General features: G+C 50.0%; 3 protein-coding genes across 4 annotated transcripts; 1 reads left to right on the top strand and 2 right to left on the bottom strand.

Annotated features, from left to right (window-relative positions):
- Nucleotides 1–2833: 2833 nt before the first annotated feature.
- UBE2A (ubiquitin conjugating enzyme E2 A) lies at nt 2834–12067 on the bottom strand. The gene is made up of 6 exons (XM_075107119.1): nt 11807–12067; nt 11403–11483; nt 11261–11286; nt 5831–5920; nt 4725–4813; nt 2834–4288 (listed from the first exon to the last, which is right to left on the bottom strand). The coding sequence occupies exons 1-6, from the start codon at nt 11848–11850 to the stop codon at nt 4160–4162; spliced, it is 459 nt and encodes a 152-aa protein (XP_074963220.1). The 5' UTR covers nt 11851–12067; the 3' UTR covers nt 2834–4159.
- Nucleotides 12068–12740: 673 nt separating this feature from the next.
- Nucleotides 12741–18304, top strand: STEEP1 (STING1 ER exit protein 1). 2 transcript variants are annotated; one of them, XM_075107118.1, is made up of 7 exons: nt 12741–13202; nt 14264–14381; nt 14557–14598; nt 14707–14845; nt 15102–15191; nt 15342–15434; nt 17227–18304. In XM_075107118.1, exons 2-7 carry the CDS (start codon nt 14287–14289, stop codon nt 17287–17289), a joined length of 522 nt encoding a protein of 173 aa, XP_074963219.1. In that variant the 5' UTR covers nt 12741–13202; nt 14264–14286; the 3' UTR covers nt 17290–18304. The 2 variants fall into 2 exon arrangements, with proteins under 2 accessions (XP_074963219.1, XP_074963218.1); XM_075107117.1 differs by lacking the exon at nt 12741–13202 and adding an exon at nt 13868–14039.
- A 6001-nt stretch (nt 18305–24305) lies between these two features.
- SLC25A5 (solute carrier family 25 member 5) lies at nt 24306–26296 on the bottom strand. Its single transcript, XM_075107116.1, has 4 exons — nt 26097–26296; nt 25511–25997; nt 25281–25421; nt 24306–24701 (listed from the first exon to the last, which is right to left on the bottom strand). The coding sequence occupies exons 1-4, from the start codon at nt 26205–26207 to the stop codon at nt 24544–24546; spliced, it is 897 nt and encodes a 298-aa protein (XP_074963217.1). The 5' UTR covers nt 26208–26296; the 3' UTR covers nt 24306–24543.
- Nucleotides 26297–26502: the final 206 nt, after the last annotated feature.

The following is a 26502-nucleotide window of genomic DNA, read 5'->3' as shown; positions in this document are numbered from 1 at the left end:
TTATTTCTGGAAAAAAAAAAAACCACAACAGGATTTGTCACACTTTGTATAAAAAAAAAGTGTGAAAACTGCATTTATTCTTGAGAAATATATATAGCAAGGTCTTGTCTTTGCTGTGTATGTATGGAGAGAGCTGTCCTTAACCAGTTTAACAGTGCAGTTTTTATTCGTAGACTTCTACTGAGTCGCCCATACTGCAAATTACAGAATGCACCTTTGTCGTCAGTGTCTCGGACTAACATAATTCCAGTGCATTTTTACCTTGGAGCACTGCATGACGTGTGCAAATACCACTGCGAAGTGTGAAATATAAAAAGTGGAGGTAAAGGCAGAGCCCACGCTCAAAGATGCTTGTGGAGCGTGTGGGGACTGTTATGTAACTTATTTTTTCACTTGGAATATAAGCTCTTTAATCCTGAGCAGAATCAAATCTGTGCCTCATTATTTCTCTGCTCCTTCACTGTACCTGTGCTGGTGTGTGCCAAGGGTGACTCACAGGTGAACGTCCTGGTGTTGCACTGATGGGCGGCGTGAGTGTGGCAGCTCTCCAGGCCTGGCACGTCCTGCCAGGAGACGGGGCCACTTTGCTCCTTGCCAGGAAAGCAGACGCTGACCTCCGCCTGTGCTGTTCCACCGGCAGTACCGCAGGACATGGCGCTTTGTGAGCCGCGGACGAATGCTCACTTTGTGCTTGGAAAACAGAGGTTAGGAATTGACCTTGGAAGAGCCAAGAGTGTGACATGCCTGGAGATGCTGGGTTTTTCATGTCACCAGCAGGGCTGGCCGATGATTTTTTTTTAGTGCTACTTTGTCTGTCCTGGCGCCATGTGTCTCAGCTATTGCTTTTGTTTTCTGCTGCCTATATTTGCCTCTCCATCTTTTTTACCTCATCCTCTGGCTTTTTTCTCCCCCACCGCCTGTTCTGTTTTCTGTTCAAATGCTCTCAGTGCCGAGGTGAGGGTGCCTGACTGCTACTGATGAAGCAGAATACCCTGGTGTGCAGCGAGGTGCATGTCCATCCCCGCAGTGTAACAGGACGAGGCTGCCCTGGCAGGTAAGACTCACTCAGGAGGAAGCGAGCAAGCATTCCCTCCTCGCTGTGCCTGGGTGGCTGCAGCACAGCTTCCGCTAGCTTGGACGTCTGAATTAAAAACACGCTGCCGTCTTTATAGAAAAGTAGTCTGGCAGTTAATTCTGAAAGTATGTTGGTTTTTCTTGTTGGGGGGGGGGAGTTGTGTGCATTATTCCCGCTTTCTGCTGCTGAGTTCTGCTCTCAAGACCACTGGGCTCTAACAGATGGTGACGTAGGAGTGGAAAAAGCCTGCTACTTCCTAGGCAGAGATTCCTGCAAGCGGGAGTGCAGCTCCCCCTCCCTAACTGGGATATGTAGCAGGTCTCCAAGGCTCGGTGATACTAAGGAAGGCAGCAAGAGCACCGCTGCAGTGTGGGATGGAAAATGCCTCTTTTGAGGGGTGAGGAGGCTGCCTAAACATACTGGTACCTCAGCAGGGGCAGCTGTCTACTGTGGGGCAGCAAAGGGCAGTGCTTCTCCTGGCCTGGGTAGTGGCTGTGATACTCAGCAACGCACCTTCGCTGGGCGCAGCTCTGCTGTGCAGGGCTGGGCTGTTCCCTCCCTGGTTAGTGGCTGTAGGGTTGGAGGGCTGGGTGTTACCTCTTTGCGCTAAGGGCATGCCAGCCTCACCAGCTCTGGTGTGTTTCTGTAGCCATAAGCTCTCTGGAGTGCCAGTACATGGCTTAAATTAAGCTAGTGGATGAAGCCCTTGCCTAAGGGGAGGTGTAAAGGTGAGGGCTTGACTCAGTCTTTTTTTTTTTCTTCATGACTACCAAGACAAATACAGAACAGGAAGGACTGACATGAGGCTTCTGCACCATAAGAATGACTTAGACCATTCAGAAAGGGCTCTCCGTGCACTACTGTGCAGCAATCATTACAGCTGGTACAGGGGCAGTGGTTGAGCTACTCTTGGTTCTCTTCCAATGCAGGGCATGGGGGTGAGTTAGTTTTTGGGTTTTTTTCTGCACTGCTCCCTAACATGATGCAACCATGGTGCTTGTTTCTCAACTGGCTCTGACTTGGGAATGCTTAAGAAGCAAACATGATTACTGGAGGCAGACTCACTATCCTGCCTTCGTACTGCATGCCTCAGAGCCTGCCAAAGCCAGCCGTAAGGCAGGGCCAGTTATGACACTCTGGCCTTCAGGAAACTGAGCCTGTGTACCTCAGTGGTAAAAGGCTGTTCCCTGTACCCCAACAGGCCTGTTTTGGGGTGTGAGCTGGTGTCACAGCAGGTAAAAATCCCAGTTTAATTTTTTGAAAGAGCCTGGCAGCTTCTGTCTTCATTGCAGCGCTAAGCAGCAGTACCAGCTTCTGTTACATATCACTCATTTTAAATCCTGTTCTCTCCCTCATTAAGACAGGAAAAAAATAAATACCATTTCTGTATCAATTCATTACTGAGCCCATTAGGTTGCTGTAACTAACTCATTCTCACAGGCTCCTTTTTATTAACAGTTCCCTCCTAGGCATGACACAGAGCTGAGCTTCCAGCAAGCGACTGTTTGGTGAAGACTTGTCTCTCTCCATTTCCCTGCTAGCTGGTTGGTCCCAGCCTGTATTCCCTCCTTTGCCCCTCAGGCCTCCTCCCTCCAGCTACAAGGGCTGAGTTTGTTATCCCTGCACTAGCACAGCATTTGCCCAGACACCCCAGAAGGTTAGCAAGTATTCCACAGCCCTGCTGTAAGCTCCTACCCGACGCTCCATCCCCCACCAGGCTCCTGCCACCCCAGTCAAATAACCACAGCCACACACCTCTTGCCTATTTATACAATAAGCACTAAGGTTACACTTTATTTACAACTTTTGAAAAATGTACAGTTTCTTACATGGGTTACTTGTGCAAAGTTAAACTTCTCAACTAACAGACCAATGTGCACACAAAAGACACTGGAACAGTGGACAACACAATTGTAGGTTTCCTCATCCCACACTGCTGCTTAAGGTACTGTATCCAAATGTAGAAACTTGGCCTTACCAAAAAAGTGAGTCTGGACTTACAAATGGCATTTTTTTTTTCAGAATTGAAAAAACAGTTTCCCTTCAGTTTTATGGAAGTAACTCAAGCATGCAGCAGTAGCTCACACAAACCACACAGTAATCTACAAAGAGCAGAAACTGCAGAGACTCAGGTGCCTACCCTTTATCCTACATTATTCAAACTTTCCACATGGCAAAGTTGGATCCCAAGTAACTTATCTTTCACAGGTAAAGACAAGGGGCAGGATAAAGACACTGAAGGAGAGTAATTCCACTGCTAGAGCGCTCCAGGTTTTTCCTCTTCCTTAGTGCGGAAGGTCTTTTGCTCAGAGTACCACAGCTCTACCTGGTTTTGTCCAGTAATGCCTCAGTGACAGGACTACAGAAACTTACTGAAGCAGTCTCTGTAGGAACGTCCTTTAAAATAAAATAAAATTTAAAAAGAGGGGTTGTTTTCACCCTAAGCAAAGATCAAGTACCAAAACTGTAGTGATTTACGTATATCTGTACATAAATCTTGTGTGTGAAGTGCCAAAATAACTAGCATTCCACAGTCCTGAATTGGAATCAACTTAAGAGTTGGAGTTTTTTTTTTCCACGAGTAAGGAACTGATAAACCAATACAAAAGGGAAACAAGGTTATTTCTTCACTCAGTACTTACAAATGCAGCAGGGTCTAAACCAATAGTAGAGGTAAATGACCAGCCTGGACAGATCAGCACTTTAGTTAATATCAGTTAAAAAATGTGTATGTATATAAACATCCCTTTATCAAGCTACACATAAGCATCACTGTGTATAACACAATTACAATTAAAAGCTTAGTGTACACTACAGAAATGCACAATACTGCCCTAAGACTGGAGAGGGACCACAAAAAATGAATTCAGCATCAGTAACTCTTTTGCAAGTAACCCAAGTACAGAACATTTGACTTCAAGGTGGGTGCTTTCTGATGTCCAAGGAGAAGAAGCTTCAGCAAGGGAGGGTGGCAACAGCACAACAGCTATTCTGCTTTCAAAGTAAATGCTAGGAGGAAAAAGATGACTGAGACACTTTGTTTATTTTCCTCATCAACAGAGTGTTCATTTGCATCATCCTGGGTCAACAGTCACGCCAGCTCTGTTCTACTATTGCAGAAACCCGTTTTTCATATTCCCGCTTATTCTCTTGGTATAGCTGAGCTGCCTGGCTGTTTGCTGGACTGTTAGGATTTGGCTCATCCAATAGGGACTGTGCAAAGAGAAAAAGATTCTTAGGCATGTGGAAGTACACATAGTTTCCCAACATACTCCTTGAGCTATCCATACTAGCAAGAGCGCAGAAGTTCATCTAGATACAGGTAAGGTATGTCACATTGTTCCAGCTGTACATTACTGGAAGCTTTAGCCAACAGCATTACTCTTAGCAGCACACATGGCCGCTTAATTGCCAGCCAAGTGGCAATACCCAGGGAGTGCAATCGCTGGACAGGTCCCTTCAGCGACCACCGCTGTCACTGTCTGCTCAATTTACATCTGGGAAGTATTCGCACTTTAGCTAATACCAAGGTACAGCTGCTGTAACTGGCTGTCGGGAGCAAAAGGGGAAAAAACCAAAGTGTTTCCCAAGCGGTTTTTGTCAAAGCATCCTAATTTCAGTCTACCCTTTCATGCAGACTTCTTTTTACCTGTATGGATGTTAAGATGGAAGAGACATCATAAGTAGGACTCCAACGATTCTGAAGAATATCCAGACATATACTACCATCTGCATAGACTAGAAAAGGTTCAAGAAGAATGGCTTAAAACAGGAGGTTGTACAGCTGCTCACATTTTTCCTAGTATTGCCTGATCCTGAAAAACCTACGTACCGACAAACACTGCAAAAGTCAATAGTGTCTGACAGACTTAAATCCAGCAAACAAGCCTGTAGGTAGGAAGAGGTGAAGCTTGTTACTGACAGCTGCCTGCTGTATTTAAACTCAACCTCTGCTTATTCTTCAACATCAAGCTTCTCTGTGACATTGCAGCTACTACTGTGGAAAACCATGGATAGCTTTTAAGGCAAAAAAACTTAAGCTACCCAAAAGTGAATAAATAAAGAGCACAAGGAAAAAGCTGTTTTCACCTAAGGTTTCCCTAGAAAATATCTACAACACTGGGTGTCCAGTCACCTTTCTCACAGCAGCTTTACAAGACCCTTCCCTCAGTGCACTTCACCCACACATGTTGACTTGCTGCATTTGAAGGTTTGGGGTATTTCTTCTCAAAGCTCGTATTTGTGTGGAAGCAAGGAATTCATCTCCAACCTTCAATGACCTAAGAAGGGGCTTAATTAAATGATCTTACTATCACTGGCTATAATGGGAAACTAACACTACATTTCAAGGTATATCATTCTTACAGGCATTTCCGGGAAGTGCTAAAAGACAACTGCATTCAGCAGTGTCATGCTGTCTATGCCATACGTATAGACAAAGGTCCAAGGCATTGCTATTTAAGAATATATTCGTCTCCAAGGTTTAACAACAGGCAGCTGAGAGAGAAGAGCGTCTCACCAATACTGTGCTCTAACACCTGAAGGTAGGAGGCTCCTTCTAGTGCCCTTTTCATTTCAAACCTGAGCACTGCTCCCACATTCATCCTAACCAAAACTACACAGAACCACATGGAATTTTGCTAGCTTCTTAGATTGTGGAAACTTTTATAATAAATAGACCTTTTTCTACAGCACTACAGCAAGCTCTAACTAAAACCAAAAACAAACAAAATAAAAAGCACTGTCAGTACTTACCATTTGGATGAAACATTTTAGAGACGAATCTAACAGTAGGTGGCTTATTCGGATATTCTTCTGTGAATTCTATTGTAAGTTTGAAAGTTCCTGGAGTTGAAAGAGAGGTAAGTAACCCTTAACCAGAATGTATTTACACAAGGGATGAATAAGTAGCATCCCTCCACAAGCACAAACTGATACTCTTGTGCTCATACACGCATGTTGGATATGGAATACAGATTGCTCAGTCCTACAATGATTCTTCTGCTCTCTTCAAAGTTAATGATTAACGCCGAAGCAGCAGACAGTACTGGTACAAGAGTATCTGCTGTGACTTTATTGCCAAAACCAACAACCCATCAGAAGGTTTGTGTAAGGGAATAAATCTGCCCTTCAGGTTTTCTTCCACAAAGCCTAATCCCAGCGCACTGTAAAAACAGCACAAGTGGGTGTATAACCATCTGTGCAACAGGCCGTGATTTAGTAAGTCCTAGAGACTGGGATATGCGATCATGACAAGGGCCTTCTGATTTATTTCCTATTTAAATTTCAAGAAAATACATTTTTATCAACAACTGTAAGGTAATCAGGTCTTATTGTAGAAAAGTAGTATGGAAAGGAGCATCCAAATCAGACACTTCAAAATAAAAATCTGATCATTTACTTCACACTAACTAGTCTTCTTTTGAGAAAAGCTGATTAAGCAGAAACATAAAACTTAAGTCCCAATCCAGTCATTTTAACAGCCTGCACCAACATAAGTATTTTAGCCCTTCTCCTCAGGCTACGACAATATAAGAATAAGAAGTCTGACAACTCAGCTGCATAAATATGGGTCCAAGGGACTAAGCACTGCTAGGGATTCAGATCAGCAACTAAGGAACTCTATGTACTCCACTTCAAGCTTCTCTCTACCATGCCATTGCCTCAGACCAACCAATCCAGGAGGCAGTTTATGAAGTTCCCCAGTCTGCCTAGAGAGAAATATCCAAAACACCTTCAAATAAACATATAGCTCTCCTGTAAAAGGAAGGCACCTTATAGTAACAGCTGTAACAAGCTGCCAGGGCAGATATGTTACCTTTTTTGAAAAGGCATTCTTATGTATCAGTGACAGGTGTCACACACACAAACACCTGCAACTTGGTGCCCACAGTAAAACTCAGAGGCCCAGATATAAAGCTCATCCTTGCTTCCTACCGTGAGGGAGTTTTCCAGCCCTAATGTAATTAACATACTCCTTCATTTAGCTGGCAAACACATGCCAACAACTGGTAGCCAGAGAACAGATTTTTCAAACCCTTTTCCCTTTTTTCAGATCAGTAAGGGCCAACGCTATTCCCCAGGGACTCCTTCCTTTATAAGGAGGTAAACTACAACACTGAGTTGCAAGAGATGAAGGTCATTGCTTTGACGTTCCAGTCTGCACATGAAGACAGAGTATAGATGCTTCAGAGCTTTCTGTACAGCAGTGGGAAGCCTCAACATCCTAAAAATAAGTTTTTGCATGTTTGTTTTTTTTTAGCAGCCTAACAACATAAGAGCAGAGCGCCAACGGCATGCTATCTTACTGTAAAACAAAAGAACAGGAGTAGTATAGTTGAGATTGTTTAAATTAGCGGAAGTCTGCAGTGGGGCTTTGAAGCTTTACTCCAGCTAATCCAGAGGCACAGAGTCAAACTGATCTCAGATCTAAGCCAGCCCTGGAAAGTTAGTAACAACAACCACCAGCTGCCAACATCAGCTCACGACTACCTGTCCTCCCCTACACAGTGACAATCCCAGGCAATACTGGCCCTTTAGAATCGAACACTTGGAGATTTGATTCTAAATCTTAACGGATTCCCAGCTCTCCCTGCCCCAGTTCTGGTTCTCAGTAGCCTCCTTATGAGGCAAGAAAGCAGGCACTTTCTTCTGTGGAAGAGTGACTAAGCAAGCAGTAGGCTGAAAACTGAGCACAAACCATCAAAGAGAGTTCAACAAGCACACTTGAGAAAATGAATGCTATTCTAGAAGACTGACTGAAGTGGGAGCAGAGGGGACAGACTGGGTGGCCAAAAAGCAATAATGGGCAGTTTGGTCTTGGAATCCATTTAGAACTACTGAAAGAAAGGGAAGCTATCTGTCCCACCAGGGACAGGCCGGCATTACTTTTAACACAAATCTGAGTGAATGGTTGGACAGCTTCCAGCTGGAGTTTCTACCTACTCAAACATCCAAGTCAAGACACAGAGTAGCAATGGCTCTATGAAAGAACTTCGCGGTATGCAACACCTCGTTGTTGAGCTTTATTAAAGGACAAATGCAGAGATTCAACGAACCCAAGTCCACGGGTCACTCACACTGAAAGACCACACATGTGAAATAGGTATCATGACACATACTGCTGGGGATGAGGCCTTCAGTGTCCAGTCTCGTCTGTCACTAATTTTAAAGCTTTTAACGGGTATTCCTTGCAACTTGCCCTAGACAGCCAATTTAAAAACATAAATTATCAGTGTCTCTGTCATTATTGATATTAGGATCAACCCTGATCTTAGGAGAACACTCTCGTCTCTCCTGTGCTTACCTACCTCATTGATCTGTTTCTCCTACCTCAGGATATAAGGTCCTCACAGGGCTAACACAGAGGCTTCTCCACAACCTGTATGCCAGCCCAAGCAACCCCTTCTAGAGCAGCACCCATGTCCGTGCCGGGCCCTCCTCACTGCAAGGAGGAAGAGCAGCCCCCTCTATTCCACTGTCTGTAAAGTAGGGACAATCTCCTCCTCTCCCACATGAGGATACAGAATCCGTATTCCATAGCAAGGAACAAACCATACAGAAGGCAAATGCCTTGCCTTCTCTGTTCAAGCCTCCTGCATGATGACAGCAAGACAGGATACTACAATAGTTGTGTTCCTTTACTCTCTCTAAGCCAGGAATCCTGCACTAACCACAGTATCATCATCCAGTTTCAGAGAAACTGGTCTGAAGGACTGGGAGAGCCTGGGTTTCCACCACTGAGACAGCACTACCACTTTAGATGCCACACACATATAGTTCTTAGAAATAGGGTGAAGGGCAGGATAAATATCCCCGGGGTCCAACTGCAGACACCTGCAATCGAATCCTCTTAAACCAGAAGATGGAAGTTATGCCTATCTAAATTAGTAGTTGCTCCTAGGCCGAGTCAGCCTGCGCACAGAGTTGTGAAAACACCCCCTAACGTCTGGGGGCGGAGAGGAGGGAGGGCTGTTAGCTGCATTATGCTGCACAGCAAGTAAACAAACGTGTTTGAACCCAAGGTTTTCAGTCCAGACAAAGATAAGGGACCTCACAAGCTGAGACTAGAGAAGGGTCTCACCAAAATGAGCATAAAGAACAGTAATTCTCATGATGTTGATTATTACACCTCTAATTAAAAATTTCACAGGCTACTTTCACAAGAACTAAGCTATAGGAAGTCTTCCAGTATCACCAGGAAGTGACACGGCCTAAAAACGAAAGTACAAAGCAGCTTCGGAAGAACACTGCCCTGCAAAGGCTTTTTCAGGATTACGGAGCTCCAGTGTACCTCTGAGTCACAAGGGCCTGCACAGTTACAAAACAAGCCCAATCTAACAGTTCAATACTATTAAATAAAAATTCCCTTAGTTTTACCTATGTTAAGCTAAACTGCATCTGAACTGTGCTACCATTATCTGAACTATGCTACCCCAGCTACTTAAAGGAAAAGGACAGCTGAGGCACCAGTACACTCGTATCTCTAGGCACCACCTAGTATTTTGTTATCTAGCACAATGTAAGAGATGTCCCAGAGAAAAGAAGATAAGCATATCCTGCAACACAAGACATATCTGTTTTCCTGAGCGCATACTGTGAAAACACACACTTTGCTATGAAAAGAACAATCCCTCACACACCGAGATTATATTATTAGATCAACCGAGGCAGTAGGACAGCAGCAGCAGACTCAAACATCTGTTTGAACTTCAAACTGCTGTGAGTACAACACATCCTAAGTATTTGAGATAAAGACACGGTGCTGCCACAGTGGAAAGCCCAGACGAAATCGGTATGTCAGGGCTCTCAAAAGCAGTCTTCCAACCTTCTGCAGCTAAATGGAAATATATGGAAAGAAGCCCTCATAGCACCTTTTAAGCCCACACTGAGCTGGAAGAGCCTGAACAAGGAAACAACACTGTGAAACGACGGCTTTCTGCTCTGAACAGTGAATCACTTTGTTAGTGGCAGTGCACCCAAGGACCTAAGCAGCTCTCGCAACCCTCACTTAAGTTTAAGGGAGCCCGTCTTTAAGGTATACAAGATGAGATAACAGAATACATTTAGTCTGCCTGTTCTGTTATGCGATATTGTGGAATACTCAGGTTCTAAACATTACACTTCTGAAGCAGCTACTATAGCATGTTTCTTAACTAATCAAATGCATAAAAAAAAAAAGTAACTGGAGCCTTTGGAGTTTTCTTAGGCCTGAAATATTTAAAATCTTCAAAATCTTCACAGAAAAAAAGAATCTGTAATTTACAGGCATGCCCACAGGTGCCATCTCCGAGGATAAACAAAGACAAAGGAGTTAGCCAAGAACAACATAAGAGTTAAGGAATTTTTCCTATGCTTTTGTCATGAGTCATGGAGATCTAGGATTAATTACAGCCTGCACTGAAAGTACCTTAAAAAAATGCATCACTGATTTCAGTTAGACAGTATTTCATGTCTAACAAGTTTTCACAAAGATGTTGAAGTATTCACACAGCATCAGTAAAGCTATAAAAGACAGTAAGGCCAGACAGAAACTCCTAGGACGCAGGTATGTTGCAAGGACCTATTTAGTCAGCTTTTAAAGTTAAAAAGTCTTTCTAATCTTTAACCCTGAATGATACTGATTGTAGCAGAGTGAAGTAGATGCTAAGAAAAAGAAACAAAAAAAATCTGTTCTGAACTTCCTCAAACATTCAGCCCATCTCCTACTTCAACTGACTTGTGTTGGGACTTACTCACAAAACACTTCCAGCCTCAGAAAAACCAGAACTCAGAACAAACAACAACAGTTGTATACCAGGTTTTTGACACTGCTCCGAATATGAGTGTCCCTAAAAAACACAATCCAGCTTGGAGGTCCTTAAAATGTTATACTAAATTAGGGTTGGGACAGTCAGATTTAGTGATGACAAGCAAGCCCCTACAAGCTAATTTGTATGCTTCTGTAAATCAACAGAGCAATCTAGATCTACAATGCTTTCCTGGAGTAGGATTAAAAAAATAATAATATTTGTGTAAGTTCTGGGAGCAGCCCAGGGACATGAGGTGAGGTGAATAGGCTCCCGCACCCCCTCCCAGCCCCACACCTGTTGGAAAGCCCACGGCAGCGACCTGTGAGGGCCGTGTCAAACAGCAGCAGCTTACCCCGAGAGAGCCAAACCCCGGCCGGCACGCCGCCCCACTTACCGTCCTCGAAAGGGGTCCCCTCGGGCCTAGAGGAGGGAAAAGCAGAGCACAGCGTTACCCGGCGGGCAGCCCGGCCCGGCCCCGGCCCCGGCCCCCGGGGCCGGCAGCGCGGCGCCCACCGGCCCCGGCCGCCCACACTCACCCGAAGATGACGGCGTTCCAGACCATGATGTTGTTCTCGGAAGGGGCCCCGCTCACCCCGGCCGGGGGATCCTCCTGCAGTCTGCGGGGCACGGGGAGGGCTGAGGAAACGGTCCCGCGGCCCCCCTCCCCGGTACACCCCCCTCCCGGCGGCGACCGCCCCTGCGCACTTCGCGTAACTCAGGCAGGTAGCTACACGCCCCTGCGCAAACAGCGTAACCCGCAGGCAGGCAGCGCCGGCTGGCGCTACGCAATCAGCGGAGCGCGCCCTACCCCGCCGCCATGTTGTACTGCCCCCCTCCTCCCCCGGTAGAACCGAGCCCTTCACCCTCTTCCACCTCCCCCCTCCTCCTCCTCCTCCTCCAGCCCGCCCTCCCCGCTCCCCTCAGCCAGCGGCCTCAGTACCTCTTGAAGTCCCGCATGAGGCGCCTACGGGCCGGAGTGGACATGGCGGGCTCAGGGTTATAGATCACTCATACACTGTGAGAGGGAGTAGGAAGCGCCCGGAGGCGGCGGCAGCGAGCTCCGACTGAGGCAACGGCGGCGCTGACGAACAGGAACGATCGCGGCCTCTACCACTGAGGCGGGCGCGGGGGTGAGGCCCCGGGCTGCACCGACTCCTGCGCCTGCTGCCGGGCGATCCCGGGACGTACCAACTGCCGCGGGGAGAGGGGGCGGAGCCGGATGCCGCTGAGCCTCCCCCCCCGCCCGGCCTCTACCACCGCGGCGAGGGGGCGAGGGGCGGCGCCCAGGGCCGGGGGCTGTACCAACGGCGGGAGTGCGGGGGGGGAATGCGGCCCGTGGCGTCACCGCGGAGGGAGGGCGGGCCGGAAGTGGCGGGGGCGGGGCGCCCGGTAGCGGCAGGAGCGGTCTGGTCCCTTGGGCTGTGTCGTGGCGTAAACTCTGCCGGCGGTTCGGTCCGGCACAGGCGCTGGGTCACAGCCCCGGAGGGGTGGAAGAGAGGATGGGAAGAGTGAGAAAACTCGTGGGTTGAGATAAAGACAGTTTAATAGGGAAAGCAAAGGCCGTGCACACAAGCAAAGCAAAACAAGGAATTCACTCCCTCCCTCCCATGGGCAGGCAGAGGTTCAGCCATCCCCAGGAAAGCAGGGCTCCATCTCATGTAATGGTGACTTGGGAAGGCAAATCCCATCGCCCCTTCCCTCTTCTTCCCACAGCTCTGTATGCTGAGTATGATGCCATATGGTGTGGGACATCCCTTGGATCAGTTGGCGTCACTGTACCAGCCGTGTCTCCTCCCAACCCCCTGTGCACCCCCAGCCCCTTGCTGGTGGGGCGGGGTGAGAGGCAGAAAAGGCCTTGACTCTGTGCAAGCCCTGCTCAGCAGGAATGAAAACATCCCTGTTATCAACACTGTTTTCAGCAAAAACTGAAGACAGCCCCACGCTCACTGCTGTGAAGAAAAATTAACTCTACCCCAGCCAAAACCAGCACAATTTGCTGTGCTGCACTTTCTGCTTCTAGAGGGAGCTTTTTCCAAGGGAAAATAATCTCTTTTACAACTTTTTTATTGCCTTTGGGATTAAAGAATTTCTCTCTGCTGTTGCCTAGAGTAGCTACTTCCCAGGTGATGACAGAGGCATGGATGGCACTGCCTGAGACTGCGTGCAAAGGACATTGAGGTGCTGGAGCATGTCCAGAGAAGGGCAACAAAGCTGCTGAACAGTCTAGAGCACGTGTCACGAGGGGTGGCTGAGGGAACTCGCATTGTTTAGACTGGAGGAGGCTGGGAGGAGACCTTGTTGCTCTTTACAACGACCTGAAAGGAGGATGTGGTGAGGTGAGTGTTGGTCTCTTCTCCCAAGTTACTAGTGATAGGACAAGAGAAAACGGCCTCAAGCTGTGTCAGGGGAGGTTTAGATTGGATATTAGGAAAAATTTCTTCACCAGAAGGGTTGTCAGGCATTGGAATAGGCTGCCCAGAGAGGTGGTAGAGTCACCATCCCTGGAGGTGTTAAAAAATGTGTAGACAGGGCACTTTGGGACATGGTTTAGGAGGCCTGGGGGTGTTGGATTGACAGGTGGACTTGATGATTTTAGAGGTCTTTCCAACCTTAATTATTCTATGATTCTATGAAGGGAAACAGTGTGACTGTCTCCCCATTCCCCAGGGTTTGGAGCATCGCTGGGCCAACTTCAGGCTAGCTTGTTTGTTAAGAGAAATGATGTAAGGCCTAAATTTTGCCATTGTAGTTTGCATTTAACCCGCAATCATACTGCGCTATCCCGGGCTTGGAAGCGGAGTGCCTACGGCCCCTCTGGTGCACACCAACATCCCCCGCTTCTCCTTTCGGGAGAAACGACCACGTTTTGAGAAAATGGGGGAAAAAAACGCAACCAAGCAAACCAAAAAACAGCCGCGAGGAGAGCGCACAGGCCGCTCCTACCAACCCCCGCTCCGGAGCTCGGGCTGCGCGGGCGGAGCTGCGCTGCGGCGGGGGCCGGGCCCGCGGGGAGGCAGGGCGGGAGGGGAGGCCGGGGCCCGGCGCCGCCATGCCCAAGGTGGTGTCTCGCTCCGTCGTCTGCTCCGACACCCGGGACCGCGAGGAGTACGACGATGGGGAGAAGCCGCTTCATGTCTACTACTGCCTGTGCGGGCAGATGGTGCTGGTGCTGGGTGAGCCGCGGGCCGGGGCTAGGACGTGGGTAGGCCGGGCTTGGGCCGTGCGGTAGGCCCGGGGTAGGCCGCGGGTGGGACGGGGGGTAGGCCGGAGGCTGGGCTGCGGGCGGGCCGAGGTTAGGCCAGGGTCCTGCAGCTCTGAGGGCCCGTGAGGCGGCCGGGTGTAGCGCGGGTGCCCGTCCCGGCCCCGCCGCCAGTCCGGCCCCGCCGTCGCCCCGCAGACTGCCAGCTGGAGAAGCTGCCGATGCGGCCGCGGGACCGAGCCCGGGTGATGGACGCCGCCAAGCACGCCCACAAGTTCTGCAACGCGGAGGAGGAGGAGAGCGTCTTCCTGCGAAGGTGGGACGCGGCCGACCCCGTCCTGTGCCCACCCCGTCCCTCTGAGAGCCCCTCTGCCGCCCGGGGAAGGGGCTGCCCTGCTCCGGCCTTGCTTCCTGACCCGCTGGGGTCCCTCAGCCAGGCACCAGTGCCTGCTGCCTCTGCGCTCCTCTCAAGCTCCTCCTCTCTCCCCCAGGCCAGAAGGCATAGAGCGGCAGTTCAGGAAGAAGTGCGGCAAGTGAGTGACTGTGGTGGCTCTGTAGTGACTTTTAGAGTCTGTTTTTGTGGTAACCATAGGAATCCAGAATCCAGGTTTCCTCACAGCTACATGCGACTCTGTTTCCAGGTGTGGACTGCTGCTCTTTTATCAACACCAACAAAAGAATGCTCCCGTGACGTTCATTGTTGACGGTGCCGTGGTCAAATTTGGCCAGGGTTTTGGGAAAACAAACATATATACTCAGAAACAAGAACCTCCCAAAAAGGTAATTAGCTTTAGAGAAGTTAAAAGGCTATCTCTGCTTTTCAAAAAGGTGTGGTGAGTAAAATCACTTCATGGTGGGGGCAGAGGGGAGAAAAAAAAGAAAGAAATCACTGGGGATAATTTTCCTTTGCCACCCATGGAGTTCAGGTAATCTTAATGACTTGCATGAAAAGCCTTAAAAAGGCTTGGAGGGGAAAGTGATCCCTAGTGGCACAGCTGTTCCCAGGGTTTAACAAAATACTCTGCTTCTCACTCAGGTGATGATGACCAAACGGACCAAAGACATGGGCAAGTTCAGCTCTGTCACTGTCTCCACAATTGATGAAGAGGAGGAGGAGATTGAAGCAGTGAGTTTTGCCTGCCCTTGGTGGCAGTCGCATCTGAACTGGGCAGCTGCCTCGGACACTGATCAGAGCCAGTGATCGTCTCACCGTTTGGATGAGGTGGTGTTACTTTGGTGTTATTGCTGTTGCAAAGTGACATTGTCTGTGTTTCAGAGGGAGATTGCAGACTCCTATGCACAGAATGCAAAGGTGATTGAGAAACAGCTGGAACGCAAAGGCATGAGCAAAAGAAGGCTACAGGAACTCGTGAGTGTTTTCTTTGGTGTTGAACATGGATCTGTGGGCTTTGTACATAAAAGCTGTGTTGCAGATTGGACTACAAGTATAGGGAGGTTCTGGTACAGTCATGGGTAAGGATGTCAAATCCTTTGTGAGGATGACTTGTCCTTTGCAGGTTTTGTAGAAAAGTTCTTATAGTCCTCCCAAACTTAAAATGGTGTCCAATTACCTATAGAGCTAACTGAAGAGCAGCCAGTAGAGCTTTTGCAGGGAGACTCCCCTGACCTGTTGGACAAGGAGCGAAGGAAGGGAAATCAGGCCGTGGCTTTGCCAGCCAGAGCACCCCTAATGCTGTGCTCTCAAGCCTGCTTAGCAGAGCAGGTCTTTGCCATGAGGCACCAGGGCAAGCTGAGGACCTGTGGAGCTCAGCTGCTACCAGGAGGGTCACCTGGAGAATTAATGGCAAGAACATCACAGCTGATCTTACCTGCTGTGACAGGAGAGTAGTAGATGGGAGGGGGAGAAAATGTGCAGCTTCCATCTGAGGATAGAAAGTATGAAGTTGTCTCCTGTGCAGTTAGTCTTGGGGTTTTTATGATTTTGAAGGCAGACCTTGTTTTATACCTTAGGAGAGGAGGGCATCAGCAAAGATCTTGAGCTACTCTTGTTCCTGGTGTGAAAAGCATGGGCCAGGCCCCAGCACATTGCAGTGATTTGTATCTCTCTGGAGTTGCCAGGGTGACAACATACTTTCTCCAAATATTCTACTAATTTTTCAGGATTCTGCACTTGTTCAGGAGTGAAGTCCCAATACACTGGGGGTGCCCACCGTCACAGGCATTTGCCCATACTATCCCACATACCCTGCCACCCATAGCTGTCCAGCCTTGGGGAAGACATCTGGATGATATTCTTATTGCTTATTAACCTTAGAGCTGAAATGGTCTGCCAAAGCAATATCAACAGATATATCTTAACTACCCAAGGATGTACAAGATACTGAAAAGTTGTTGTAATGAGAGAGGAGACATTATAGAAGATGGTAGCTAAGGTGCCGTTCTGTATTTTCTCCATAAAAAAACTCCCAGAGGAGGAGGTATAATTGCTAATTATATCCATGAGGTGGTACGCGACATACAGTAACAGCTTCAATATAAACTTCAAATACCAAATAAAACTCAAGGCCTATGTTTTAAAAACAACTCTCCCAGGGAAAACATCACTAATCACTGCAGAGCACAGCAGACCAGAAAACCCAACACCAATCTTTAACAGACCCAGCAAATACAAGAGCATGGTGCAGATCAGATAAACTAATATTGAGAACAGAGTCTACGCTGTGAACAGCAACTGTTATTATCTCAACCCTTCGTGCTGCACGTTGGGCGCCAAAAACGACTGTTGTGGTTCAGCCCCAGTCAGCAACTAAACACCACGCAGCTGCTCGCTCACTCCCCCCGCCCCTGTGGAATGGGGGAGAGAATCGGAAGAGCAAAAGCAAAGAAAGAAAACTTGTGGGTTGAGATAGGAACAGTTTAATAATTAGAATAAAATAATAATGATAATAATATTGATTATGATAATAGTAACAAAAATTATAATATAATAAAAAGAAAAAGGGAAAAAACCACAAACAATACAACCGCTCACTACCCGCCGACAGATGCTGCCCGTCCCCGAGCCACGATCGCTGCCTCCCTACCCTGGCCAACTCCTCCCAGTTCAGACAGTGTTCAGACAAGAAGACCAAATGTCACGGGAGCACTGAAGGGAAACATATCCTGTCATTATTTCATTCTGTCTTAATTTTCTTATTCAGGCTGAGTTGGAAGCCAAGAAAGCCAAGATGAAAGGGACCCTGATTGATAACCAGTTCAAATGAAACACTGCACGTCTGCTGGGTATTTGGAGATGGGAGAAAGCTACCAGGAGCTATCGCAGATCTGTCAGCAAAGCCAAAGTAACAGACAACATTCAAGGGCGACGTGGTACAACCAGCTCAGAGGATGAGTACCTCTCTGTCATAAGCGATACTCCGGTACCAATTGTAATAACTCCAATGGCACTGGAGGCTTTGCTGAAACTACAGTTCTCCACAGACCCAGTGTTATGAGCAAGCTGTTCCAGCCAGAATATTTACTTTTGGGAAAGTCTTCGCTGGGTGCCATCGGGAGTTCAGTGCACCTTTAGGTACCCGTCTTTTTATTTTGGTGGTTTTCAAATGTGTAAGATTTCTGCAAATGTATTAGAACAGTAGGTCGACTGTACAACAAAGAAATCATTACAAAAATAAGCTCTGTGCCTATTGTTCATTTTGTTATTTTAAATGCGTCCAAAATATGCAGCAGCCTGAGAGACATGCCATTCCAACACAGTCTGGAACGACTCGGATGCAGGGCTGTCAGAGGCAGCCAGCACAGGCCTGGCTGTAGCCTTAAGTCTCGGCTCCTGCTGAACATCGGAAAGCTGCAGTTGTGTGGAAGTACACTGCCCCAACAGATACTGCCCGATACAAGAACATGAAATTCAACCCTGTTTTAAGCTACTGAAAACAAGGACTGCCTGTGTATTATACCACGAATGAGTACAAATACATAGTTGGAAGCTACTGATATGATTGGTGATCATTTAAAGTGGAATACAACTGCATGTCTGAACTAACCCGTTCTACAAATCAGTATCGGTATTTGGAGTCGTAAAATGTGAAGGAGAGTGGTTGTGAATGCACTGGCCACTAAGGACTTGGATAAAGATAATGTTAAGAATTGGTGTGTAAAGTACCTTGTTTGGGAAATAGTATTTTATGTCTCTTGTGTGATGCAATAACAGTGCTCTGTAGCCCATGTCTCTGTTGCTCTACTTGGGATTAAATACCATGCTATGGATTTGAATTAAAATATTTTTCCTAGGGTGTTCTTACTCTGCCAAGTATCGTAAAGTAACATGAGCAATGATTAAGATGCTTCATCCCCTGCAATTATTATGGAAGACTTCCTATAATCAGTACAGATTTTCCATCTGGCTTTATAACTCTGACTGGGAAAACTCAGGTCTGCTTAGTCTAAGGATGTGTCCTTCCTTTCTTTGGGAAAATAAGGTGTAAGGGATGGAGCAAACACTGCTCCAGAGCTGGGAGGCATCAGTCGCATGCCAATTTAATGCCAGGCTGGGTAAGCACGTGTTCGGGTTAACTCAAGCAGCGCTGGTCTTGTTCACCGCTGATCATCTGCTAATCTGAAGCCTGTTTCCAGAATCTTACATCCAGGGGCTCTTCACTTAAGCAGTTACAAGGAGGTGTGTAACACGTGGGAAGGGCAGGAGGAATGAGCAGGTACAACCCCGTTGCACGAACTCCTTTTCCAAGTGCAGTAGCACGGTCCGGCCAGGCGAGGGCCTCGCGGTTCCCCTGGGAGCGACCCAAGCCCTGAGTAACAGCAGGTTGGGCTCTATTAAAATTAGGAAGTTTTTTTCCAAGCAGGAGTCAAAGACTTTGAAATTTGCAAACAGGTTTTGACCCGTGTGAGGTCTTCTGGGATGCAGACTTCTCAGTCACCGGTTGTCATAAAGGACAAAGAACGGTCCTGCTTGAAGTGGCACCCAGAACAAAAGCTGACTCAGGGCTGGTGCATTTTAGAGTTAGGGTTAAGGTTGGGAGTGACAAAACACAGGGCTTCAGCTGCCGTGGGGCTGTGAAGGGGCGGCCAGGAGGGGCAAGGACCAGTCTGGCGAGCGCAAACAGCATCTGGCGAGCGCACAGCTCAGCACAAGTTGCCTGAAGTAGCAGCTGCCAACTACCATCGAATTCCTCCGCAGTGCATCTTGAGCCCTGAGGCAGTGTTCACAGCACAAGCACTCCTCCTTTCTGGCTTTTAGACCAGCCCATGTTCAGTCAGTGGTTTTCATTCTTGTCATTACAGATCTGCTTAGTTTGGCTCACGAGTATGTAGTGTGTCGTGTTAGCAGGCCCTGAGATACTTTTAATACCCTCTAGGTATGCAGTCAGTGGCTGAAACAACAACACAGAGAATCTGATCCAATGCATTATTAAGTATGTATTTCTTACCCTAACTAGATCAAATTCACAACAATTTAAATCAAGTTGGGCTTTTAATTTCTAGGTCTAAATGAATTAAAAGATGTTATCTGACTACAGCAACAGGAAGCAGGTTAAACGTCCTATTATAATAGGTAAAACTAGCCATTCTGCAGAGCTTCCCACACCCCGGTAACAACTGGGTAATCTGCAGCAGTGTTCAGATGGAAGAAAAGTCAGGTCTTGTGTTACTGTAAAAGCCAACATTAGGTTTTCTACATCTGTAGGCAGGTGATAGATTAGTTTGTTTAACTGAGCACTATACTGTGCACAAGAACTTGTCCGGATGCAGCGGTATTGCAAAGCAGAGTGTGAAGTAAAGGGGGAGGAGGAGATATATTCCAAAAATAATGCCACACATGGCCAGACTTGGTGTTTCATGGCTTAGTCCAGTCCAGTTTCCACACACCTTTGCAAGAACCTCATCTGCATTGCCATGTCAGACCAGCTCCATGGGTAGCAGTGCTGCCTTGTTCCTCATAACCTGTAAAAAAGCCCCCACGCAGTTTGTAAACACTGGAGAGCAGCGGTACCGGTGACCGCAACCTTGTTGGCGTTAATTGCAGCTGTACCTGGGGAGCAACGCAGCTGGTGCTATCACAGAGACTCCGGGGCGCTGGATAACACTAAGGCTTGTTCAGAAGCTGCTATTCAGCATTTATCTGCCTGGGCTCTGGGCAGGTTAATAGCCCAGAGGGAGCGGGACCTTGGGAGCCTGGTGAGGGCTGTCTCCCTGCAGAGCCCTGCGGCAGTGCCTGGCCTTGCTGTTCTGGCCCTGTAACCCTGCACATGGCATGAGAATGATGTTCCCACCCAGCACAGCTGCACAGGGCAGAAAGCTGCCTTCAAGGGAACAAGCGCCGATAGTTCCCTTGCTTTGCCCCTGAGGCTGGTGCTTCATGCCCTGGGATGTGCTGCAGGGAGCTGGGGGGGGGCACTGCACCCACCACCCCGCAGCAAGGGTCTGCCTGTGGGACACGGCAGCAGCGAGCCCCAGCGGGGATGCTCTCAGCTTCCCAGTTCCATGTGCATCCCCACAGGGCAATGGCACCAGGGTGGCTGGCAGTGACCAGACCATGTGCAGAGCTCAGCCTTAAAACCTGAAGGCAAATATTTCTGGTCAGCTACTACAGCTCTCCTTGGGCCGTGCTCCGTGTTTCTGCTATTTCACCCACTAGACTGGCATACAGGTGGCTCACGCTGACTCCCAAGACTATTGCAATGAATATTAAAAAATGCACACTAATTTTTTGTTGTATGACAATGTGAGGAGCTTTGGATCAGTACTGACTGAGCAGCCTAAATCAAACTAGATGCAGCTTTTGCTGTTGTTATGCTGAAGAGCCCCACAGGTCCATGGGGCACTGCCACATCTAGGCATTTAAAAATACAAAATAAAAATGATGGGCTTGTTTAAAAGGCTGTAGAGCTGGCTTCCGAGGGATAGGGGAGGAAGCCTTTTAGCTCTCTATTGGGGAGCTCTTATGAACCTAGCTGGCCCCAGCATGCTGGTTTTTTGGGTGGATTTCAAAGCACAAGTGGCCAACCTCTCCTTGCTTGTCAGCCAGAAAAACACCACCCCATCCGGGCAGCCAGGGCTGTAACTCCTGATGTCCCCAGCAGGATCAGACAGCGACAGCCAGCAAACCCCTGGTGGGACAACACCTCTCAGAACGTCTCTGATGCTGCAGGCCTTGGCAGTTCCCCGAGGTCTCAGTGTGCCCAAATTGCTCCCCCCACCACACTCAGTATGGCACCAGGGTGTACAGAAACAGGGCTGTGTCCCCGCAGGCACGCCAGCTTTAGCTCATGCCCCACAGCCTGATCCACGTCCTTTGAGCAGCTGACGGGGACACCTCGCATGGCTGGGCAGCGGCAGGATCAGTCCCGCAGGTGGTTTCAACACACTCACCCCCCTGGGGACAACCAATTTCACCCTGTGCGACCTGAACCATTGCATCTTCCCCTGCCCCTCTGTGCCAGCCACTGCTGGACCAGTGCAGGCAGCACATGGAGGATGCTGGGGCCATGCCTGGCCCAAGGTGAGAAGGACATGGCGGTAGGGGAACCTCTGACTCCAATCAGAGCCCAGACACACAGCCTGGGGCAGCCCAATGACTGCTGAAGTGGGTGGCAGGATGAACAAGCTGGCACTGCACTGGCCTTTTGCGAGTCAGGTCCTTGAGGTAGGATGCTCTCCTCCCCCCTCCCACCTGGGGCATCTCTGCTGTCATTAGCACCTCCCAAATCCCCCTAGGGAGAGGGCAGCTGCCCCTGCCTCGCCTTACCCGGTGCCCAAACCTGCCAGTGAGGGGTGGTGTCCACAGCCTCCAGCCCAGTGGGCAAGGTCCCAGCCCCATCCTGCAGCCCCCCCTGGCACCACAGCCAGCCCAGCCTGGGGGGCTGGTGTGCACCAAGCCATTCCAAACATCCAGCACTGCTCGCCACCTGCCCCAGCCATGGACAAGTGTTTCACATGATCCCATGTGCAGCCATCTGTGTCAACAGTTCCTAAGCCTAGGATTTACCGCTGTCAGGCAAGGAGCTGAGATGAAAGCAGCGCTACAGGCGCTCGCCCACCCCTCTCTGCCAGCAAAGGGGCTGTGACACTGAGTCGGGCACAGCTCCCATGGAGGAAGTAAGGATGCATGAGATGGTCAGTAGTCCCCACAAGAGAATCGTGTTTAAAAGGAAAATCCACCCCTGCCGTCCTTGGGGCAGCACAGCCTGGTGGACAAAACGCTGTGTTGGAGGGACTGCACTCAGCTTATTGCCTGGCCACTGGCTGGCCCCAGTCCCTTTGCCATGCCTCAGTTTCCCTGCGAGAATAAAGCCCTTAATCCCTCTATAACGTGCTCCTGTGGCAGGCAAAAGCAGCAGCTGAATCCCCCCAGCCTGCTTCCCCAGATAAAGCTGCTCCCAGGGGAGCTGCCAGGAGGGGGAGGTTAAACGCCCAGGGGGCCTCAGGCCAGAGGGGGCTGCCGGCCTGTGCTCCCCAGTGGCAGAGCGCAGGGAAAACCCATTGTAGGCTCTGCCCCACATCTCCCATGCCTCAGAGCTAAAAAAAAAGCTGTGAAACACGTGCTTGTTTCCTCAGTCCCAAAGGGAGCATGCGCAGCTACAACCCATTTCACTCAGTGCCAGCCCTGCACCCAAAGCCCAATGTGAAGTGCTGTAGGTCTAAGGACTTACAGTTCCCCAGGTCCTTTGCAGCCTGGCACAACAGCCCAGCTCAGCGCCTCGGTCACCCATCCCTCTGCAGTTGAAATGATGCACTTACCTCCCTGTACTAACGGCCCAGCCAGGCATCCCTTGTGGAGAAAGGAGAGGAAAGGATCCTGCATGCTCAGCAACCAGCAGCATTTCAGAACAGCCCCTGAAATCCAGGAGAGCTTAGCAGCAGGAGGCAATAAGAGCCAAGAGCCCTTAATTAAATACTTGCATTTGTGCAGCAGGAGAGGGCTGCCCGGTGGTGCCACCCCCTGCCAGGCTGCTGCCTGCTCCCTGCAGCATGCTGCCCGGTGCTTGTGGCATTGCTCCATCTCATGGGGAAACTTTCAGCCCATTTTGTTTCCATAGCTGGCAGTGGAGGACCTCACACCACCGGAGCCCAGGAGTACTTGAAAAGCACCAGCAAAGGCTCTTGGCTCAACAGCACAGTATAAGACCATCTCCCATTGCAAACGCAGGCATCCATTTGCAGGCACCCAAGCATGCCAACGCTGGCTGCAGTGGGATGGTGCTGTGCTCTCATGCCCAGCTGCCCCGCTTAAGATTTCAGCAATAAAAACAACTACCGCCCTTTGCAACACAAGGCATGTTTACCTGCCTCGGACAGTGGTTGAGATCGGTTTCAGTGATTGAGATCAACCACTTTGAGCAGGCCTGGGCAGCCAGGAAGGACCAAAGGTGTGGGAGCAGTGAGGAAAGGCTCGCTGATTCCCAGGGCAGGGGACCAGGAGAGCATCCACTCACCACCCCAGCTTCCCAGGTAGAAACCAGGCAGCTCACAGACCCACAGAGATGTCTGGGTAAAGGCCAAGCCACACACATCGCCCAGTCTTGCAGTATTTTCCCCAAATTGCCCAGCAGCATGAAGAAATTTCCCCCTTCCCCCAGAACATAGGGCTGGGACAAGCTTAACTTCCAGGGGTAAGAGATGAGCCTGGGGATGTGGCTCCCTGCCTAGCAAGCACAGCCCTGGCACAGGAGCTGTCTGCTTCTGCTCAGCTACTACACCCCCACAGCACAACACCTCGTGTGAGGTCAAGGCTAGCCAGGGGCTTTACAGAACAGCAGCAATTACCTGCACTTACATTCTCTGGCTGGGTTTTAACACGCCTGAGTAGGTAGCTCAGTTTCTTAGCCAGAGTATGTGATGCCAGCTCTGCTCCTCCGGACAGCAGCAAATACCCCTTAGACATTTCTCCAGCCTCTCAGGCATTCAGCGCAGCAGAAAGTTTAGGTGCTTGGTACTTTCAAAACAAGGTTTCATCAGCTCCGAGGAGCAGAGAGGCCAGAGTCAGGACTGGTGGCACACAGCCAGTGCATCATCTCTCGTCACTGGGGTCTCAGGGGAGATCAGCAGGGTGAGTCTTTCAGAGCTCCACTCCAGCTCCACCCCACACCACTGGGGTGGAAACACCACAGAGCTTCCTTCGCAGCCTTCACCTGCCAGAGGCCACAGGTAGCAAGGCACGCAGGATGGAGGTGGTTCATCCTCCTCCTCTCTGCAATCATTGCAGAGACCCCCCCATCCCCCTCATGCTGCAGCTGCTGCAAGAGCAAACACGAGACAAGGAAAGTTGGTTTCACATTTTTATTTCTTTGTACTCTTTAAGCAGGAGTGACTGAAATAGAAACCATTGTGAGTCCCGTCCGGGGGAATAACTTGGTAAAGACAGGGCAGGCAGTTGTCCCTGCCCCATGCCAACCTGTATAAACATCAGCTGCCACTGTTTAGTAACTAGGCGGTTTTCAAACAAGTCCATGAGCGGCCATAGACTACATAGAACAACATGCCAGTTCACAACAGGAAACAACTTATGTGTACTTCTTGATTTCGTCATACAGGACTAAGACAAAAGCACCACCCATTCCTCGGAGTACATTTGACCATGCACCTTTGAAAAACGCCTTGGAGCCCTCATCCCGGGCAATCTTGCGCCAGCAGTCAATGGTGCCGGTGTACATTATGTCAGCTGCGGGAGACAGACAGCGTTAGGAGTTGGACACCCATGATCCCTGACATCCAGGTCGGAAATGGCCTAACGTATCTGCCAGCTTCCTAACCTCAAGTGCATCCTATTTACTGACTTTCTCTGGTATTAGTGCATCAGCAGACAAGATCACCCAGGAGATACGCTGCTGCTGCATTACCCCTAGGAGACACTGGAAGGCCCGGTTTAAGCAGAAGGCAGGTACTATTTGCTTTGACACCAACACTTCCAGACCCAACAGTTATTGCACAGTCAGCCAGGCTGTGCCTGCTCCCAGGGATATCTCTTCTTGTCCCAGAGACACTAGTTTGCAACATCCTTGGGCAAGTTCTGCTGTTCCCACCCTACTGACAGATACCTGACTTGTGCACACCACCTTAGAGACATGCTGCAGACTGACCCATGCGTGTCCCCTGCCTGACACCTGCTTCCGCAGCCCCTCTCACCTTCACCTCTTGTAAACAGTGGGATGCATCTACACTCTGCCTTCACCTCAGTTCCACCATCAACTGTTGATTCATGGGTGCCTGATGATTCCTGCTCAAGGAGGTAGACACTTACTTCCTTTACGGCCGGACTGCATCATCATGCGACGACGAACCGTATCAAAAGGGTAGGAGGTCAAACCGGCGACAGCGGTGACGGTCTGAGCGATCATCCAGCTGACAACGATGTGGGTGTTCTTTGGGTCCGGAAGCATGCCTGCAGGAGGGAGGTTTTGATGAGAATGGCAGGTGAGCCACCTGCTGCAGCCCAGCATCATCCTTTTAGCACCGTTTTGGTCAACCTACCCTTCGCGGTGTCGTAGATGCCAAAGTAGGCGGCTCTGTAGATGATGATGCCCTGGACAGAGACACTGAAGCCCTGGTACAGGCCCCTGAGGCCATCCGACCGGAAGATTTTGACCAGGCAGTCACCGAGCCCACTGAACTCCCGGTCAGCCCCAGCTTTGCCCACATCCGCTGCCAGGCGGGTTCGGGCAAAGTCAAGGGGGTAGACGAAGCAGAGGGAGGTAGCGCCGGCAGCACCCCCGGACGCCAGGTTACCGGCGAAGTACCGCCAGAACTGGGTGCGCTTGTCCACGCCACCCAGGAAGATCTGCTTGTACTTATCCTTGAAGGCGAAGTTGAGGGCCTGGGTGGGGAAGTACCGGATCACGTTGGCCAGGTTGCCGCGCCAGAAGGAGAGGACGCCCTGCTCCCGGGGGATGCGCACCACGCAGTCAATGATGCCCTTGTACTGCTTGTCGGCGGCGATCTGCTTGCTGGCGTGCTGTACCTGCGGGGGGCCGAGCCGCCGCCGGTCAGCGCCGCTCCCCCTCCGCCCCCGGCCCGCCGCCCCCCGGCCCCCCTCCCCGGGGGCGGCCCCGGCGCTCACCTGCAGCAGCAGCTTCACCCTCTCGATGGGGGCGACGGCGGTCTTGGAGATGGCGGCCGCCACCCCGCCGGCGAGGAAATCCTTGGCGAAGGACACGGCCGTGTCGGCCATGGCGGGAGGCGGCGGGCGAGGTGAGGCGAGGGAAGGCGATGCCAGGCGAGGCGGGAGGCGGTGAAATGGCCGCCTTATATAGGGGCGGGGCAGACAGGTGGGCGGGGGCGAGCCGCGCCGCCGCGACCCGCTCGCCCATTGGCTGCGGGAGGGTGGGGGCGTGGCCGCCGCAGCACCGAGATGGGGGGCACACGGCCGGGGACACCCCCTGCCCACACCCCCACTCGGGACGCACCCCACCCTCCCAGTCGGGATCCGGGCGCCCCCCGTGGGGCACACACCGCCCCGTCCCCGG

Source organism: Phalacrocorax aristotelis, chromosome 11 (assembly GCF_949628215.1).
Source record: "Phalacrocorax aristotelis chromosome 11, bGulAri2.1, whole genome shotgun sequence".
Taxonomy (NCBI): Eukaryota; Metazoa; Chordata; class Aves; order Suliformes; family Phalacrocoracidae; genus Phalacrocorax; species Phalacrocorax aristotelis.
Note: the sequence above shows the minus strand (reverse complement) of the source record. Positions and strands in the feature narration are given on the sequence as shown.